At 39.0% G+C, this 20,530-nt stretch overlaps 1 protein-coding gene across 1 annotated transcript in view; it reads left to right on the top strand.

Annotated features, from left to right (window-relative positions):
- LOC138022216 (rho family-interacting cell polarization regulator 2-like) overlaps window positions 1-20,530 on the top strand; it is a 40,142-nt gene that overhangs the window by 7,249 nt on the left and 12,363 nt on the right. Inside the window, exons 8-21 of the mRNA XM_068869275.1 lie at window positions 2,400-2,463; window positions 4,822-4,865; window positions 9,788-9,871; window positions 10,123-10,164; window positions 10,557-10,643; window positions 11,264-11,325; window positions 12,446-12,577; window positions 13,186-13,252; window positions 14,510-14,654; window positions 14,929-14,990; window positions 16,135-16,806; window positions 19,238-19,279; window positions 19,830-19,862; window positions 19,955-20,060. Coding sequence (XP_068725376.1) covers window positions 2,400-2,463; window positions 4,822-4,865; window positions 9,788-9,871; window positions 10,123-10,164; window positions 10,557-10,643; window positions 11,264-11,325; window positions 12,446-12,577; window positions 13,186-13,252; window positions 14,510-14,654; window positions 14,929-14,990; window positions 16,135-16,806; window positions 19,238-19,279; window positions 19,830-19,862; window positions 19,955-20,060 — 1,642 coding nt within the window. The remainder of the gene's footprint in view (window positions 1-2,399; window positions 2,464-4,821; window positions 4,866-9,787; window positions 9,872-10,122; window positions 10,165-10,556; window positions 10,644-11,263; window positions 11,326-12,445; window positions 12,578-13,185; window positions 13,253-14,509; window positions 14,655-14,928; window positions 14,991-16,134; window positions 16,807-19,237; window positions 19,280-19,829; window positions 19,863-19,954; window positions 20,061-20,530) is intronic.

The raw sequence follows: 20,530 nt of genomic DNA, 5'->3' as shown, positions 1-20,530 counted from the left end.
TAATAGTTATAGTTTTTTGGCATTTAATATTGCCTTTTACTTTTGAGGCCTCAAACTCAGAACAACCGAGTCAGTCTAATATCATACTTAATAATTTGAGCAGAAAAAGTGCCATGAAATCAGTCTTGGAAGACAAAGGAAAAATTCTTCCCTCTGCATTTGGGGTGGTACAATCATCTATTAGAGCTGAAAATTTGGAAGCGGAGAAGTTGTAATTTTGGCGTCAAAATAAAACCGTAGAAAATCAAGCTTGAAGATTTCACGTGCAGTTCACATTTTGATGAATAACTCCGCACCTTACTTGAAAGCCGGCTACATTGTACTGTGTATTCTGAGCCAATCAGGGTTTGAGCATGTGCTAAGGTAGCAGATTGGGCGTGAAGGCTGTCAATTGACACTCAATCCTGATGATAATCAATTGACATGATATGTCAGTCATTTTGTGTGTGCAGATTTTGGTGGGAAAATAAGAAAAGCAATTATAGCAGTTTAAAAATTAATTCTTCAGAATCTTTTTTTTCGGGAAATATACTTCGCAGCCCGCTGATTCAAGATTTGCAAAACAAAAAATTTGAGCGAGATTCTCAAATTTACCTTTACTGAGACCTAATAAAGTGAGGGAATTTTAATCTTCATGTATTTCTATGCTAATAGCTTTGGTAGTGTCACTTACACATCAATACCATAAATAAGAGCTTTCTGGTGTGGCATCTTTGATATCCGATTCGTTGATCCTCTTGAAAGGATCCTTATCACATGAATTGCTCATGGATTGTTGAACAACCCTTAACTGTTCTTGGGAAGCCGTTCTGGGGGCGCTTATTAGAAGGGGGCACTTAATGGAATAGAGGTGCTTTTTAACAAAGAGACATTCAAGGTGGGGGGTGGGGGCTTAATGTTAGGAGGGCGCTAAATCGAATCATTATGGTAAAATTGTGCTGTAGTTAAAAATTTTGCCAGGTATTTTTTTAACTAGGTTATTTTTTGAGCCAGGTAGATATTTTTTAACTGCTAAGAGGTAGATTTTAACCCAACTTTCTAAAAAGGATTTTTTGCTTGGGGAGGGGGGTCTGGTTAATACCGTATTTACCCGTGTATAAGTCGACCTTTTATGGCCTCAAAAGAAGCTCCAAAAATCGCCCTCGACTTATACACGGGTCAAAGATTTTGAGCCAAGTTCCAGCTAAGTAATTTATTCAAAATTAACATAATAATGTTGTCTTGGGCATAACGAACGCAGTGGACACAAGCCGACGTACATTGTAAAAGACTTCAAAATGAATGACAAAAGACTTCAAAACGAATGTGAGCAATTCCAGTTGAAATAAAAAAGGATTTGTCCAACTCTAAATGTTGAAGATACTCACAAGCACAAATATGAAATAGACACTGGAAATTTTCGTTTTCCAAAGGCGGAAAGCTCTAAAAGGCATTTCTCTTTCTTCGAATAATACACACGATCGTTCAACGGCTTAGTAACCTGGCACAATACCTCGTGTTTGCGTGCAAGCACTGTCACTCGTGTTTGCGTGAAAATGCTGGTTGGTAATGGTTGTTTTTTATTCTTTATACAAACCTGGCAGATTTAAATGCTTTTGCAAACTTTGTATTGTTTGGTTCATGAGTTTTGTTTTGTTTGTCATTTGAGAAATTGTAAGTCAAGGACCAATTAAACCTTGCTCATTTTCGCATCGTTCGCAAGTTATTTTCAAAGATTGACTCCTGGTTCTCTGATGTTGCATTGTGCTTATCCTCTAAAGCCCTTTATCCTTGAACAACGAAACAGGTGAGTTTGAGGTTTACATGTTCGATTTTCAGAGAACTTTTTCGAAACTCAAGGACAAATTATTATTACCGCACAGACAACAGCTGCTGAACAACAAAACTATTAAGCGCTTGAGGCCCTGATTTTTTTGTGTATCCACATTTCCAGAAATCGAAGAATACAAGATTAGTGTCCCATGAACATTTGACAAAAAAATTAAGAAATTGCGTTTTTTGCCATCAAAAATGGGGGTCGACTTATACATGGGATCGACTTATACACGGGTAAATACGGTAGTTGGTGCCTGGTAGTTTAGGGGGTACTAAAAAGATGACCATAGCTGACTTACTTTTCTTTTTTCTATTTCCTCATCTTCACTTACTTTCTCTCTCTTTCTCTAGCTATCCAGTTTTTTCCCTTACTACCTCTAATTCCGAGACGTCCTAAGCTAAAAATAACGCCAACCTTTACCCTTACTTATTGTTGGAAATAAGCAGCACTTTGTCTTGGATGTCAAAATTGGGCATGCATCTAATTATTATTTGCATTTCTGGACATAAGTGCAGAAGGCAGCACTGATTTTGTTATCCTTTGAAAATTTTCCTATGGTAACTCTTTCCTTTATCTTTCCCAGAAAATGTGTGCTATTGAGGAAGAGCTTGAGAGCAAACTTGGAGTTTTTAAATTTCAGTTAAATGGTGAGAACAATCAGAGTTTTTACAAAGTTGCAATTTGAGCAGAAGCAATAGTTATGGAAGCAAATCCATGAGTTTGGTGTCTGATATTAAACTGTACATATTAATTTTGGAACAATTTACACAAACATTATGCATTCAGTATTAAAGTTCATTTTGTTTCATTTTACATGAAGCGTTACTGGATATGGAAAAGAGGGAAAAGGAAAGATTTTATGTAAATCAAAAGAGTTTTTATTTTAATATTGTGTGGTTCCAGAAACTATCCATACCTCCCCCATGGAGAGTTGCCGAAATCCCGAGGGGTGGTGGGATGAGGGGGGGTTGGGTTCACAAACGTTCCTGTTTCCAGGGGGTTTTAAAATGTAAGTTCGATTGAATAAAACAAACTTAAAACCTTACCCACTTCTCAACCGATTCAGGTAACTCAAACAAATTTAGCTCCCTGTCCACTGATGATGGTATCAGTAATAATTTTTGTTTGTCCTGCAATTTTCAGGGTAGTTAAGACTTCGTACAGACCTGTCACGAAGGTGTTTTTCACCAGTGGAAACCAATTGTAATAAAATGGCAGACTGAATCAACATTGGTTCAATAGACCCCTTTCAGTTAATTGCCAATGTGGCCCCAGTTTTTCAAATGATGGATAGCACTATCCACCGGATATAAGTGATTTATCCAGTGGATAGCGCTATCCATGGTTTGAACAACTGGCAATATCTCTTCATGGGATAAATAACAGCACATGATTTATATTCTCTACCCATCCGTCTTCAATTGCAGAGTATGGGTTAGCAGAAAATTGAGCAATCCATCCATTTTAATACTTTCCGCTCATAATTTATGTTGGTCGCACCGTAAGGTAAACCTCTCACGACAGAAAAGGACGATAATTATCCGTAGTTGTTCGAGTGTTTTACTTCATAAATCACATGGGGGATGTTGAAAGTGAAGGATAAGAAGGAAGAAGAGGCAAATTCTTTTTCAGAGCTGAATGAAACATTTGGGTGTTACATGTACATGTTGCGTGACAGGTTAATTTCTTCATCTGCGATGAAGTCTGCTAATATTGAAGTCTAGCTGCACAAAGAAGTTTCCAAATGGCTTATTTTTCACAAATACAGTGAATAAAAACTGCTCCAAAACTTTTAAGCTGCAAAGGACAAAAATGTCATTGGGTTTTTTTGGAGCTAGAAAACAGACGTACTTTGGAAATTATGTGAGTTTAAACTGCATGTATGTACAGGTAATTTGATACGTTGCTGTGGATCATTGTACATGTTTAAATGCAAGCTTTCAGAATGCTGTTTTAGATTATCAGAATAAAAGCAACTCAGGTTCCTTACAACTCAGGAAAACGTCTCAATGAATTGAAGTAATGAAGCTTTTTGAGATCTTCTCGCTTAGTTCAGTTATGTAGCTCTGCAAAATACACTACAACTGACAGCAAATCATGTGTTTTATTTTTGTTTTGTTTTGTTTTTTTTTTTTTGGGGGGGGGGGGGGAGGAATAAGCTTTCCAGGGGGAAGGGAAGCCTTGTGGAAAAATCATGGAAATTCCAAGGGGAGGTGGGGTCTCACGAGCACTTTTTGGAAAGCAAATTCCAGAGGTGTGGAGGGTTAAAGAGCAAAAAGCCCTCCATGGTTCGGGTATGGATATTTTCTGGATATTGACCTGTTTGTAATTCAACCTTTTCTAACGACCTTAAAGTCAGCTCCAAAACATTCCATAAGTCAGGGGCATAGGCAAGGGGGTCCTAGGGTGCCCTTGACTCCCCTTTAAAAAACGAAAACAAAAAAAAAGTTAATAAAAAAAAAAACAGCACGCTGTGTGGATGATGGCATGGAATATTGTTATGTTTTATTTTACAAAAATTAATATCTAGTGGGGAATTCAGGAATTTCAATTGCATATCCAAATTTTCCAGGGGGAGGGGTGGGGGGACATGTCGCCTATTCCTCCCCGACACTGGCACCTTACAGTGCTCATCCCCCCTCCCCCCCCCCCCACACACACCCCTGTAACTGCAATAATTTGTGCATACCAATACAGTTATTTACCTCAATGGGTTTTTAGGGAACGAAAAAAAAGGAAAGTTAACATTAGTTCTGTGACATTTCTTTATCTCTAGAGCCACGATCAGTCTTAACTTGCAAGAGCAAATTTAAAGATGTTATGTTCCTTAAATGAATCTTTTTGAGGCATACATATAAAAATTATTGTTTAAAATTCCAAGTCAACCATGGATGACAAAGCAAGATAAACAAATGCGAACTACATGTACATAAACTCTGTGTGGGAGTCTTATGTGGTGTCAAAGAGCATGTCCATTTATAATCATTATTCTGTTGATCTTTCAGCCCTGTTGGCCTTTGGAAGACTGTGTAGTGGTGACGTCTATGATGTATGTATGAAACTGTATTGACAATTGCCTTATTTTAGTGCGATAAAGGGGTAACTGCATGTTGTTCATTCATTCATGGTTCATTCAGAGGTTAAACGTCTTTCTTAGCACTGACGGCTTCATACACGTACATGTTAGTTTTGGTCGTATGAACGTAATAATTTTAATAACTGTGGACATTGCAACCTAATTGATAACTACGGTCACAAACTACTAAAATGTATGAGAAAATTAGAGGAATTTTGCGACATATGTAGTTTTGTTGTAAGCTGTTACTTAAAGGAACATTTCTTTAATTTACTGGTAGTGATTCTCATTTGTGGTTTATGGTTTAAGGAAGAGAACTCCATTAACCACTCAAAAGCTATGTCCCCTCCATTAACCCAGTGACTTCTGGGAGCGAGACTTAACAGATTTCACTCTGTCTGATGCCAGACAATAGGCATTAGTCATGATAGCCGCCATGTTGGTTTTCAAATTGTCATGCAAATTAGCCATGTGTTATGCTGGGGGGCAAACATTGGAAAAAGGCAAATTGCACAGAAATTTGACTCGTTGAAATATTGAAATAACATGTAAAAGTACCGTTTAGAATTTAGAATTAAGTACCTTTTATAATAATTTCATATCTTTGACATTTTGATTTTCTACTTCGTTATCTGCTCATTTTAGACTAAAAATAACATGGAAGTAACTTGTGTGAATGATTCTATTTTTAAATTACAGTAGTAGGTCATAAACATTCAGTGAACATGAAATAAATCATCTGTGAGGCTAAGATGTTTATTATAACCTCTCGAACTTGTGTTGTTTGCCCCCTCAGAAGTGTGTAGCTAATTTGCATGATAATAGCAAATCCAACATGGCGGCCATCGTGAATAAGGTCTATTTTACTTGTAACTGGGGGTGTCCTAAGGTGCCTGGGGACTCAATGTGTTAAATTTCTGTTTTATTCAGGATTTTGCAACAATTTGAGAAAATAACTGACTTTAACCTAAAAAATTTTCCATGCATGCCAGTTATGCCTGGAACCCAATAACTTTTTAAAATGTCTTAATTGCATTAAAGTTGCATTTTACTGTACAGTTTTATTTCACTGCTTATGACAAAAATATTAATGACAAATGGAAGATCCAGTTCACTCTTGAATACAGGCCATTTTCAACTGCTGGTGCAGTTTGCCAGATACTTAAAACACTGCATGTATAGAAAAAAAAAAAAGTATATACATGTATATATATATTTTAAGAATAAATGTTTGAAAGAAAATTTGCCCTGAGCGGGATTTGAACCCACGTCCCCCCATTACTAGTCGGGTGTGATCACCACTACACCACCAGGACAACCATGCTGGCAACACAGCCATCGAAGAGGTGATTTACGTGGTTAAGGCGTGGGCCTCCCGGGAAATTTTCTTTCAAGGTGACAAGGTAGGGGAGCCTATAACTTCACTTGAAACCCAACTAAGGATCAAGTTAATGATGCACGACCGTAGTCAACTTAGCGGATGACAAGGAAGGATCCTAGAAGGATACAGGCTAATTTTAATTTTAGAGAAAGTGTAGGAGAGAAACCCTGACAATGCACACCCCAAATAATCAATTTTTAAGAATAAATGTTTGAAAGAAAATTTGCCCTGAGCGGGATTTGAACCCACGTCCCCCCATTACTAGTCGGGTGTGATCACCACTACACCACCAGGACAACCATGCTGGCAACACAGCCATCGAAGAGGTGATTTACGTGGTTAAGGCGTGGGCCTCCCGGGAAATTTTCTTTCAAGGTGACAAGGTAGGGGAGCCTATAACTTCACTTGAAACCCAACTAAGGATCAAGTTAATGATGCACGACCGTAGTCAACTTAGCGGATGACAAGGAAGGATCCTAGAAGGATACAGGCTAATTTTAATTTTAGAGAAAGTGTAGGAGAGAAACCCTGACAATGCACACCCCAAATAATCAATTTTTAAGAATAAATGTTTGAAAGAAAATTTGCCCTGAGCGGGATTTGAACCCACGTCCCCCCATTACTAGTCGGGTGTGATCACCACTACACCACCAGGACAACCATGCTGGCAACACAGCCATCGAAGAGGTGATTTACGTGGTTAAGGCGTGGGCCTCCCGGGAAATTTTCTTTCAAGGTGACAAGGTAGGGGAGCCTATAACTTCACTTGAAACTTAACTAAGGATCAAGTTAATGATGCACGACCGTAGTCAACTTAGCGGATGACAAGGAAGGATCCTAGAAGGATACAGGCTAATTTTAATTTTAGAGAAAGTGTAGGAGAGAAACCCTGACAATGCACACCCCAAATAATCAATTTTTAAGAATAAATGTTTGAAAGAAAATTTGCCCTGAGCGGGATTTGAACCCACGTCCCCCCATTACTAGTCGGGTGTGATCACCACTACACCACCAGGACAACCATGCTGGCAACACAGCCATCGAAGAGGTGATTTACGTGGTTAAGGCGTGGGCCTCCCGGGAAATTTTCTTTCAAGGTGACTACGGTCGTGCATCATTAACTTGATCCTTAGTTGGGTTTCAAGTGAAGTTATAGGCTCCCCTACCTTGTCACCTTGAAAGAAAATTTCCCGGGAGGCCCACGCCTTAACCACGTAAATCACCTCTTCGATGGCTGTGTTGCCAGCATGGTTGTCCTGGTGGTGTAGTGGTGATCACACCCGACTAGTAATGGGGGGACGTGGGTTCAAATCCCGCTCAGGGCAAATTTTCTTTCAAACATTTATTCTTAAAAATTGATTATTTGGGTGTGCATTGTCAGGGTTTCTCTCCTACACTTTCTCTAAAATTAAAATTAGCCTGTATCCTTCTAGGATCCTTCCTTGTCATCCGCTAAGTTGACTACGGTCGTGCATCATTAACTTGATCCTTAGTTGGGTTTCAAGTGAAGTTATAGGCTCCCCTACCTTGTCACCTTGAAAGAAAATTTCCCGGGAGGCCCACGCCTTAACCACGTAAATCACCTCTTCGATGGCTGTGTTGCCAGCATGGTTGTCCTGGTGGTGTAGTGGTGATCACACCCGACTAGTAATGGGGGGACGTGGGTTCAAATCCCGCTCAGGGCAAATTTTCTTTCAAACATTTATTCTTAAAAATTGATTATTTGGGGTGTGCATTGTCAGGGTTTCTCTCCTACACTTTCTCTAAAATTAAAATTAGCCTGTATCCTTCTAGGATCCTTCCTTGTCATCCGCTAAGTTGACTACGGTCGTGCATCATTAACTTGATCCTTAGTTGGGTTTCAAGTGAAGTTATAGGCTCCCCTACCTTGTCACCTTGAAAGAAAATTTCCCGGGAGGCCCACGCCTTAACCACGTAAATCACCTCTTCGATGGCTGTGTTGCCAGCATGGTTGTCCTGGTGGTGTAGTGGTGATCACACCCGACTAGTAATGGGGGGACGTGGGTTCAAATCCCGCTCAGGGCAAATTTTCTTTCAAACATTTATTCTTAAAAATTGATTATTTGGGGTGTGCATTGTCAGGGTTTCTCTCCTACACTTTCTCTAAAATTAAAATTAGCCTGTATCCTTCTAGGATCCTTCCTTGTCATCCGCTAAGTTGACTACGGTCGTGCATCATTAACTTGATCCTTAGTTGGGTTTCAAGTGAAGTTATAGGCTCCCCTACCTTGTCACCTTGAAAGAAAATTTCCCGGGAGGCCCACGCCTTAACCACGTAAATCACCTCTTCGATGGCTGTGTTGCCAGCATGGTTGTCCTGGTGGTGTAGTGGTGATCACACCCGACTAGTAATGGGGGGACGTGGGTTCAAATCCCGCTCAGGGCAAATTTTCTTTCAAACATTTATTCTTAAAAATTGATTATTTGGGGTGTGCATTGTCAGGGTTTCTCTCCTACACTTTCTCTAAAATTAAAATTAGCCTGTATCCTTCTAGGATCCTTCCTTGTCATCCGCTAAGTTGACTACGGTCGTGCATCATTAACTTGATCCTTAGTTGGGTTTCAAGTGAAGTTATAGGCTCCCCTACCTTGTCACCTTGAAAGAAAATTTCCGGGAAGCCCACGCCTTAACCACGTAAATCACCTCTTCGATGGCTGTGTTGCCAGCATGGTTGTCCTGGTGGTGTAGTGGTGATCACACCCGACTAGTAATGGGGGGACGTGGGTTCAAATCCCGCTCAGGGCAAATTTTCTTTCAAACATTTATTCTTAAAAATTGATTATTTGGGGTGTGCATTGTCAGGGTTTCTCTCCTACACTTTCTCTACATGTATATATATATATATATAGCGCAAGTAGGGGGTTCCAGTTAGCTGCAGAGTGCTCGAAAGAAAGAAACGAGTTAATTTCTAAATGCAGACACAAGAACAAATACCTTTTGTCGAACTTAAAATAGCACGCTCCCCTAGAGTATTAGAATGGTCTTTAAATGAGTTAGAATGCAAATGTAAGATCTGTAGCCTGATGATTGTCCAAACATGAAACTTGAAGTCGCTACGCTGTGAAGTCCTCTTTCTTCTAAACGTTATATATATATATATAGATAGGTATAATAAAACGACGAAGAGACAAACTCTTGACAGTTCCAGCGTTTAATCGACGTTTCGGCCTTCGGCCTTCTTCAGGATAGTTTAAAAGTTAAAAATTAAAAAAGCTATATACAATGGTTGTGAGTGGCAGAGTTACGGGCTTTTATATAGTACACAGAAAATGGAAATTAAGGTTACATAACAAAAGAAAAGAAAAGATATATATATATATATATATATATATGTATATATATATATATATATATATATATATATAAGGGCTCATTCATGACAAAATTAATTGCTGGTAGTGCCAGCCATCAGCAATTACCCGTGCATCCTCTGGACACTCAATTGCAAGGTGATACTGTTGTAAGAGAATTTTGCTTTGATTGACTGTTCAGGTACATATAAAACATGGAACGTCATTCAAGTGGAAAGGCAGATGCAAAGTAGAAAGAGATGGACAAAAATGGACAGATAGTGAAGTAAGTGGAGATTCTGATTCATACACAAATCTTTTACCTCTTCCATGAAAGGTATACAGTTTTATGGTGTGAGGAAAGCTGTGTTGAGCCAAAGAAAGGTGCAGAATAAAAAAAAAGGGTGTCAAAAGCTGTAATAGAGGCACATTAAATAAAAGAAAGTGTTGATAAATGATCATGAAGTGTAGTATACACCCTGAAAAATAAAAATCGCAGAAAGAGCGTCATGTCAAATTTTCTTTTTGTCGGTACAGTTTACATTGAAGCCTGCCATTGCTGATGGATTTGCAATCAGGGTAAGTTAATTATAATTATTGAATGATAAAGTGACCCAAGGAATGTCCAGCTCTAGTGGTTTCTTTACTGCCAGGCAGGGTACCATAAATGCCAGAGGCTTTGTTTCAAAACAAGAAACCAACCTGGTAGTTTATGTTTGATCAGAGGGGAAAAGGAAAGCTGTAATGTACCACAAACCAATTAAAGCCTTCATTTAATGCAAGAAAAATTTCTGTAAAAAATCGGACTACATGCATGTAAACAATGACTATTAAGAATGCTTATTGTCTGTTACCTCCTTGACAAAGACGTTGCCATTAAAGCTCTTTCTGGAAGCATTTTAGCTTATTAGAAAATTAGTATAAGTGTATAAGTAATATTCCATTCCTTTGTCTTTTTGTTTTCATTACAGGTGATGCTGTTAAAAAAAATTCTGTTAAATGCACAGATTAGAAATACACCTCTGAGTTTAAGGAATTGCATCAAAGCTGGACCGCAGGTGTGATTTGTATAGAAATTTAATGTGACTCTTCTCTCTTGTTACCTTGACACTTTTGCTTGTACGTGATGATGTACATTTAACTGTTGGGTTTGCAAGTACGCTACGGATTTTTTTTTTTTTTGACATGTGCTTGTAGCCATCTTGATATTTGTGTGGAATGTGAATCTATGGAATCTGATGTAAGCCTGTCAGAGTTGTAATCTTAGGAGAATCAAGTTTATGAAGGTTGAATAAAATGCAGTCCAGTGAATATTTGTGTACATTTGCCTGCATCATCTCAGATACTGTACACTTGACATTCAATGTAGTAGGCTGCATGCAGAAAAAAAATATTGAGACTGCAATTACTGAAAAGAAAATTAATGTTACAGTATGTTTTGGAAGATTCAGGCTATAGTTTTGATCCATGTATGTACATGTAGGATATTACATAGCAGCGACAAGATGTGAGTTGAGTTGCTCACTTGTGAGATATGGTTCTTGCCATGAAACCTAAAATTCATATATTCAAGCTAAGGTACCGGTGTAATTGTCTTTTTATTAAATGGTACAGCATTTGTTTTTGACACTGTATGCCAATGTTACTAAAGGTATTTATTCTTGTTTGCTTTTTACAGATTTTTTCGGTATCTCTCAATCATGCAGGGTCAATAAAACTCAAGATAACAGTAGAATGGCGGTGAGTGATTACAAGCTATTGCACATGCTTACCACCCACCAAGCTTGTGACAGACTGGTGATCATGGATGGTGGGGCATTCCAAACCAGCAGGGAATGGAAGTACTCGTTAAGAAATCAAATGAATTTAAAATGTTCCCTGTTAACAAAAGAGCATTCAGGGTATTCAACTATCGGGGCATTCACCAAATTTAAGTGTCATTGCAAGAAATCTAGAAGGAAAAAAAGTTATAAATTTATAAAGTTATAAAGAACTTATAAATTTGGTCAGTTAAATGGCCGCCGTTATCTCGGTTTAAAGGAACGTGGTCAAATCTTTTTTACAATACAATACAATACATACTTTATTGACCGATACCCATAGGGGCTTTTCAGGGCCAATGAGAAACAACGAAACGACGGAACAGAACAACAACAACTGTTAAGAATCCCAACTGGCTGGAGACAAACCAGTCAAAAGCATCATTCTTAATAATTTTAAATTACTCCAAAATGATCCCGAGACTGGTAGAATCTTTTCGCAACCTCCACTTATTTCATTCAAACGCGACAAAAACGTAGGCAACTTTTTAGTTAGAGTCGCGCTCAAAACTAACGAGCAAATGCGCGCGCTCACGATGCAAAACTTGTCTTTTCATTGTTAACACTAGCAAGATATCGGGACCTGTAGCTCTAACTAGTGAGAGCTGAAACTGAGAAATTGTCATTGAGGCCCAGTTCAAACGTCAAACTTTTCATGTACCGAACTTAAAACCCTTATGTGGGTCGACACAAACAGTGAAGTTCATAGGGTTGATTCAAACGTCGAACTTAATTTTTCGAACTTATCACTAATCACGATGTACAATGCTTTTGTGAAAGAAGGGAATTGTGGGACGCAAAAATAAATTATACAAATTCATGCATTTTATTCAGCACATGAAAAGTTTGACGTTTTGACGGAGTCGCTCCACAGTCGATTTTCCCAACTTAATTCTTGCGTCGACCCAAGTTAGATGTGTCGAACTTAATTGATTCAAACGTCGATCTTTTCATGTACTTTATTGAATGATTAGATTCGTTACATTTGAGTACATAAAAAGTTCGACGTTTGAACTAAACCTGAATTACTTTGTTTTCATGCCATTTTTGGGGAAAGAGGAGGATACGTTGCGTTGCAAAAGAGATAGCTTACTATCAGAAGTACTTTTCCTTCAGCCAGCTGCATTGGCCACCACTGACATATCTGCAATCGGTACAACAGAACGAAACAGGTCTGCTATGCCGATAATTATTGTGACTTCGTGTATTTCATGTCAAAGAAATAGGTTGGAAAATTACTCTCTTGTGAATGTACAGCTGTTAGCATACTTAAAACCAGTGACGCTTATAATTTCTGATTTGTTGGAACTGGGTTTAAGGACGGTGCCTACTAATTAAAAGATATTAACAAAAAATCTTGAACATACTTCAGAGTTCATGTATGTTCATGTATGATTGCGCGGGGAGTGCGGCGTCGTTGAGACTGTTCCAGGACTGGCCAATGAAAGACCAGTCCAGGACAAGCCAGGATTTGCTTGCTGATAATTAAACAGTATTAGAACGTTATGGGCTTCCGAGTTTCTCCCAGTCATCTTCGGACAAAAAGAATTGTTCCTTTATATATAGATACTGTAGAGGAAACAGGATTCGAGTGCGCCAGTTCAAGATATGGGCATTAATTAAGATGCTAGCTGCAAGTGCAAGTTGACTTATAGGGGTCGTAATGAATCACGAGTGGCGTGAGCAAGACTTGAAAGTCTTAGCCGGATAGTATTATGCTCTGTATAGAGCAGGTTCTTTTATTTTTCTTTAACATTGTTGCTATTGGAATTCTGATCAGTGAAAACCTTGGAAAGAGCAGTTCGGCTGGAAGCCACACCAGTGATCCACATGTTCATGCAGATGAGGTACGCAAGTTCCAACATTTTTTATTCGTTACTTGTTTCTCTGCGCAACTTGTCTTGTTCCTATTGCGAAATGCTATAGACTTCGCTTGACTTGTAGTTGTGATTATTAAGGTAGCAAGACAAATTACAATGCCGGATCCCGGCGAGCAACGCCGTCATTTGTCTTTCAGTGACTTTCTGGGAATGGTCAGAGACAGTTGCTGCAATACAACAACAACAACAACAACACTTTATTTCACCCCATAATATACAAGAAATAAAAATTTATAACAATAGTACAGACGATGATAGGGGCGCTGGCTGCCCGAAATGACCTAAGAGTTAAAAATGCCAGGCAGCCAGTTAAAAGAAAAGATGTTTAAATGTTTATTTAGGTCAGGGACACAAGAACAAAAAAAACAGAGAAAACACACACAAATAGTTAAGTAGACTACCAGTATATAAAGAGACTAAAATTCATACATTGGAAAACAGTATTATTTCCATTTTAAAGTTATCCAGACAATGTACAGATGTCTAGTAATCTTTGATGAAGTGCTGTTTCATTTTCTTTTTAAACAAAGACAATGAAGATAATTTGATATCTTTGTCAATGGAATTCCATACTGATGGACCTTGAAATCTGATATTGAATATATCATAATTTGTTCTTGCTTTTGGAAGATAATATTTCCCTAGATTTTCTGGTCATTAAACTGCTTTTTGTCAACATATAAAATACATTTTCAGCACTGTCTGTTGATAGCAACCATTTATTGAATTAAAGTTTAACCGAATGAAAGCGTGTTTGCTGTAATTTAATATTAAAGTGTTCATGGAACCGATTGGTCGTTTAAGTTGATTGTCATTTGGCCTTAATTAACCTCTAGATCTAGCTTGTATGTGTTGTTTTCCCATTTCAGACCACTTGATGTTACTCTAGAGAACAGATTCTTTCAAATGTCTTCTTATGCACTTGCTTCTGTACGAGTAACTTATGACAAAACAAAAGGAAAATTCTCTTGGCTCACATCACGTGGTCTGAAATGGAAAAACAAAACGTACAAGCTAAAGAGGTCTATGGTCCTTATTGGAGTTGAGCCTGTAGGCACATTTTCTTTTGTTTAAAACTACATGCAAAAGAGGCATAAGGGTCAGTTCAATACAAAATGACCCCTTAGCCTCGTTCATGTGGTAAAACCGCTGATAACTCCGATAAGGGCTATTGCCACCGGGTTCATGTGATTACATATACTAACCGATGTGATGTCCTAACAGGTTGCTGAAGACATCACAGATCCAGCAGAGGTCGTGGATGCCGCTCTGTCTTCTGTGATCTCTGAGGAGCCTCAGCAGTTTCGACATGCAACATCTTTAGACAGTGCTTTGCAGCATCTCATTCCTACACTGCAGAGTAACAGAGGTGAATTTTGAGTACTTGGTATCAATGCCTAATCTTCAAAACAGGAACCTCTGAAAATTTTTGTTAGTGTAATATCTTACTATCAGTGATTTTAAGTGACAACAACATACACCCTGGTTGTTTTCCTGCAGCTTTTTCTCGTGGAACTTACTACCGAAAAAAAAAGCCAACTAGCGAAGGAACATGAAAGCACTTCGTCTTTTTTGCTTGGCTTGCCCTTCAATACTGACTCAGTCCATTGATGTTTAATCACGTTTATGTGCACTTTTTCCAGAGCAATTTCCTCAACTCCATGCCTTTATAACGTTGCTGGAGAAATTGGAAGAACTTATCAAGGTACGACAATCTTTTCAGATTATTTTTAGTTGTGGTTATAGTTGTTAACTTAGATTGGTTTTTGGACTAAAAGTCATAAGCTAAATCTCAGAATACATATTCTAGCCAATAACAATTGATTGCAAGATACACAGAGAATCCAATGAACCGAACACTAAATGAGATGAGAAATAACGACTTCACGCAGGCTAACCCAGTATCGAACAACAAATCTAATAGCTTGCAAACATGACCACGTGGTTTGTTTAAACAAGGCATCGTAACTTTAAAAATGAAGTGCTCTTGTCTTCTTTGGAGAGCAGGGATGGCGCAGTGGTGATAGCATTCGCCTCCCACCAATGGAGCGCGCGTTCGATTCACATACTTGGCGTCACGTGAGGGTTAAATTTGTTGGTTTTCTACTCTGATCCGAGTGGTATTTCTCCAGGTACTCCGGCTTTCCCTTCTCCTCAAAAACCGTCCTCCGATTTGATAGAGCGAGTTTCAATCGAGTGTCGTAAAACCAAAACCAAAGTAATTACTTTGGCCAATCAAAAAAGAGGGAGACAATCCAGTAAACCAATCAAAACTCGAAGTAATTACACCGAGCCGACAGAAAGCGCGGGAAAATGTGCACACCCAAGCCACGATTTGGTTTTGGTTTCACTTTTGATTGGTTGAAAAAGTAGCCCGAGAACGTTGAACCAATCACTGAGTGAAGTAATGCAAAACCAATGCAATTCGCTAATTACTTTCGACACTCAATTGAAAACCGCTCTAAGAGTTGATTTGCTTTGATTTGATTTCTGTACACTGCCCCAGCGCTAAATGCTCTTGACACTTAATAAAGTTTATTATTATTGTGGGTCGACTCTCGTGCATGGCGATGTGAGGATGTCAAACAAAATACCATCCACCGCTATTGATGACAGAGAAGAAATTCTAACCAGCTCTATTCATTTGCAGAAATCGTGCAGTGTGGTGCTAATTTTCGTAAATTCCAAAAGTACGCATTGTAGCATTCATCGCTCATTTCTTTAAATTGTCCATTTCCTGACACGCGCGGAAAGAAATTCAGCTTTCATTTTAGTCCCAAGTATTCTGTAAAAATGGTTAGGTTCTTTGTTTTTCGCAGATATTGTTCATAAAACCCATCCAAACTGAGCGCTGCATTACAAAATGCATTGACACTTATTTGTTTTGTTCTTTGTCCCTAACAAGTTCCTCCATTTCTTTGTCTGTTGAGAGCGCGCTGGAAAGTTTTGACTTCCTAGAGCAGGACGCTGCTGATGAAAATGAAATAACTCCCCGCAGTATCGCTAGTGGGGGCAGTGAGTGTCACGATACAGGTTACAATAGTACTGATGACTATACCAAGGACTTTGTGGGGGAGAGTGCGGCAAATGCTAGCTACATAGTAGACTTCTTGACTTGTGACAAAAGTGTGGACGATATTTCGGTTGCTAATGAAGATGTGAAATTAACTGACAACTCGGCGAGTAGCAGACAGCTTGAAGGAGAAAATGAAGAGAATGCGGATCTCATATCTCCTCGCGATGCCCCAAGCTGCATTTCCGATATATTTTCTTCTTCTTCATCGTCGTCGTCTAATGCTGGACAAAAATCACCGATTTTAAATAGAGTGGAGTCAAGGGAAGAAGCGACTAAAGCTTTTCCATCTAACACCAGTTCGCCAAAGAAAAGAATCGAAGCTGTTGATTTATCATCAGCGGATAGTCCACAACATAGTAAGACTCGGTCGTCAAGGGCAACAAGTCCCAATCTTTCCTCATCATACGGTGCAGAAGCGACTGTTGGAAATAAAGTCTTGGATAAGGTAGGCGTTAATCCCAAGGCCTTTTCCTCCAGCTATATAGCACTCTTTCAAGTTGTGTAAAATGACATCCATACACGATATGATTTTACACGTATTTTAGGGTACAAGCGAACTGTCGTGAAATACAAGGAAACGTTACGTTTATACAAACGTTGGCCGTGTAGCAATTATGTTTTAGACAGAGTTAACTGAATAGAGTGTAATGTGAAGTGCTAGATTTCAATCCCATATGAACCATGTGAGCGTTAGCCCTACTGATGGAAATGGGCCCACACAAGGACAGAGAAAAACTCTGACCAGGGTGGGAATTGAACCCACGACCTTCGGGTTAGATCTCCGCCGCTCTACCGACTGAGCTACAAGGTCAAACGGGAGCAGGCCGTGTGGGAATTGAACCCACGACCCTCGGGTTAGATCTCCGCCGCTCTACGAACGGCAATGAACGGCAATCTAGCACTTCACATTACACTCTCTATTCAGTTAACTCTGTTTAAAATATAAGTGCTACACGGCCAACGTTGTATAAACGTAACGTTTCCTTGTACTTGTACATGTTCATTGCCGTGACTTTAAGATCTTCAGTTCCCACGGCCTGCTCCCGTCTGACCTTGTAGCTCAGTCGGTAGAGCGGCGGAGATCTAACCCGAAGGTCGTGGGTTCAATTCCCACCCTGGTCAGAGTTTTTCTCTGTCCTTGTGTGGGCCCATTTCCATCAGTAGGGCTAACGCTCACATGGTTCATATGGGATTGAGATCTAGCACTTCACATTACACTCTCTATTCAGTTAACTCTGTCGTGAAAGAGCCTTGAATTGACAGAGAATGGCCGACCATGCAAAGCTTCATCTAACAAGTAACAGCATTTCATAGCTCATGCACGGCGCTGATCTACAGTATTACGTTCTTAGCACTGATTTCCAAACGATTGGTTTCCTATTGGAGTAGGTTACTCTGATTAAAATAGTTTTCTTTTCAATTGTAGCCCGGCGTCACTGGCGCTTGTGTGGGTTTTGGGTCGCTGCTCGCCTACAGAACTCGCAAAACCGCCATCGGCAAACTCTGGTACAAAGAGAACCTCCACTCCTTTTGAAGATTAACTGCAATCCGGAGGAAATAATGCATTGCAATCAAAACTGTTTTAGAGATTTTCAATAAATAGCTTTTGTAAGAAAAAAGTAATTTTAGAATGGCCTATTTTCCCTTCTAAATTTTCCGGGGGCCCGCAATCTTGAATTATTGTGACGTGTTATCGCGTGGTTTGTTGCCTGTTGCTCGAACAGAAGGAGCTTTTAGGTAATAACGAAAGGCAAAATTGCAACTCGTCACAATTTTTGTCGATGAGGGCAACCGGAGAGTTTGAAAACAAAATAAACTTTTCTGAAGTTCATTTATTTCGGGTGCAAAACGCTTTCTTTGCCAAAACGTAGTCAATAAATTTGATTGAAATTACTCTGTCCTCTTTGTTTTTGTTGAAATTCCGCTATTACTACCAGCCGGAATTCTTCTAAGAGATCCCGAGGTCTTTTGACGACCGTTCTTGATTATAGCAAGAGGAAATGAGGGAGAGAGGGTCGTGCAGGGGCATTGGTCATAACAGTTGAATAGACCTTTTGCATGATGACGTCGTACTAGCTAATTTCACCACCAAGCCTCGTTTGCACAAAATTATGAACATCATGTGGACATGCAATTATACTGTTCACACGTGGGTTTTCTTTAAAGCTGTGCTCCTTTGGGATTTAGCTCATGCTAAAATTTACAAGTTTGATTTGCGAAGTCGAGACTTGGTGGTGAAATTAGCTAGTCATTACGCATAAGGGCTATTTCACAATAGTTATTTTCAATCTCATGAAAAGGGAAGTCTGTTTCCCGAGACGACCCCGACTACTAAGCATGACGTCATATGAGCCTAACCGGCATTTGTGATGTTGGATATTCAGTATGGCTTTGTCACGTAAAAATTATAGTCTTTTAGATTCCCGATGAACATTAAAAGTAGCGTATCGGGTTCCAATTATCCAGTAATTGCTGAAAATATTTCAGATTATTTGATTGCACAAAGTCCAGAAAGAAATTGTAAGCTATACGATGATCTGCTGTTGGGCAAAAACGTGTCCTCTTCTTCTTTTTACACCGGTGGATTGACCATTGTGGTGCCTTTGCTTTTGTAATCTGTCTGAAGTGGTGTTTATGCATTCATTCTCAGATACTGGATTCATCACAATCACTGTTTCATTTATTATAGAAAAAAGAAAATCGATCGATTAATCGTTTCTTCCCTTCTAACGTTTCTTAAAGCCTGAGGTTTTGTTCTATTAAGATTAATTACTGTTTTTCCCTTTTTGTTTGTTTCTTTATTTATCAAGAAAAGGCTTGATCAACCTTGTACTGATAAAAAGCACTAGTTACTAAAACCTTGTTTGAGTTTCTAGGTCATCCTTTGCCATTTACAATATTGTGAAGAGGTATCTAGGGTAAGTCATCATATTTAAATTAATAATTTAATTTAATCAGTTTCAAAATTAATATGCATGGACAAAGAATGCATGAATCAGAGGTGGGCTTAAACAGAATACTGGATTCCTTACTGTTGATGTATTGGTAGATGCTAGAAGCTTATATTCATTATTATTCGGTATTGATCCAGTGAAATGGCCAGACCATTTTACATGATTAATGATGAGACTTGGATCAGCCTAACAGAATCAAAGTTCCCAATGACCGAGAAACTAAGAAAACACAACATGCTGCCCAATTGAGTTTGAGGTTCAGCGGCATTTTGAAGTCGGCAATTCGAACCGGTCACTGAGGATTTCATTTCTTTTCAGTTAAATCAGTACTTAGCTTTTCCTTGGAGTAGAAGTAACTGCACCGACCGGTAATCATGTCTGTTCCTCTGTGTGCCAAGACAGCTACCCCAAAAGGGCTGTGTTGTAGTCTTCAACTTCTTTATCGCTTTGAAATCTTACAACACAGTTACTACTCTAACATATGTCAAGCATTATCTTTATTTTATTTTAACAGAATCTTGGTTCCTTTGGACCCATGAAATTCAAGGTTTGTTGATTTTCATCGTGATTTTAACATTGAACGCCAAAACCTCTCCGTCACTTCAGTCCGCTCAATTTTCTGTGACTTTTTTTCCTCAGGAAATGGCAGCTCTTGCTAAATTCCGCCATCAGAGAGAGGTCCTCGATAGGCTTCTTAGCTTTGTTTTACATGTGGATGAAGTAAATGACTTAACTCTCCCGCAAAGTAAGTTGAAATGCTAAACATATGAAAAGTTTAAGTAATGGTGAGTTTGTCGACTATGGAACAAGTGATCTATGTCACCGAAGACACAGCTGACTTATGCATCCATGAGAATACGTCACGGTTATTGTGGCAGTAAATTAATTATTTGCATTTTACGAGAGAATTTCGTGGTATCTTATATTTGAACTGCGTATTACATAGAGGATATCACATGGCCACGCGGATATACAAAACTTGTCTTCGAGTATTGAACAGTATTTCACGAGTGAGCGCAGCGAACGAGTAAAATATTTTTCAACGCAAAATACCTCCAAGCGGTCATGTAATGTTCTTTTTGTTATGTATGCATCAATGAAATACCAAACCATTTTTGTAGTCTTACCGTAGAACAACGGAGCGATTTATTATGTAACCATAGCAACGGTGAACGTTTTACGTGTGAAGATATGGTTTTACTCGAAAGCTCACCT

Source organism: Montipora capricornis, chromosome 10, assembly GCF_036669925.1.
Source record: "Montipora capricornis isolate CH-2021 chromosome 10, ASM3666992v2, whole genome shotgun sequence".
Lineage (NCBI taxonomy): Eukaryota > Metazoa > Cnidaria > Anthozoa > Scleractinia > Acroporidae > Montipora > Montipora capricornis.
The sequence above is the reverse complement of the archived record's forward strand: the minus strand, read 5'-3'. Positions and strand labels throughout refer to the sequence as shown.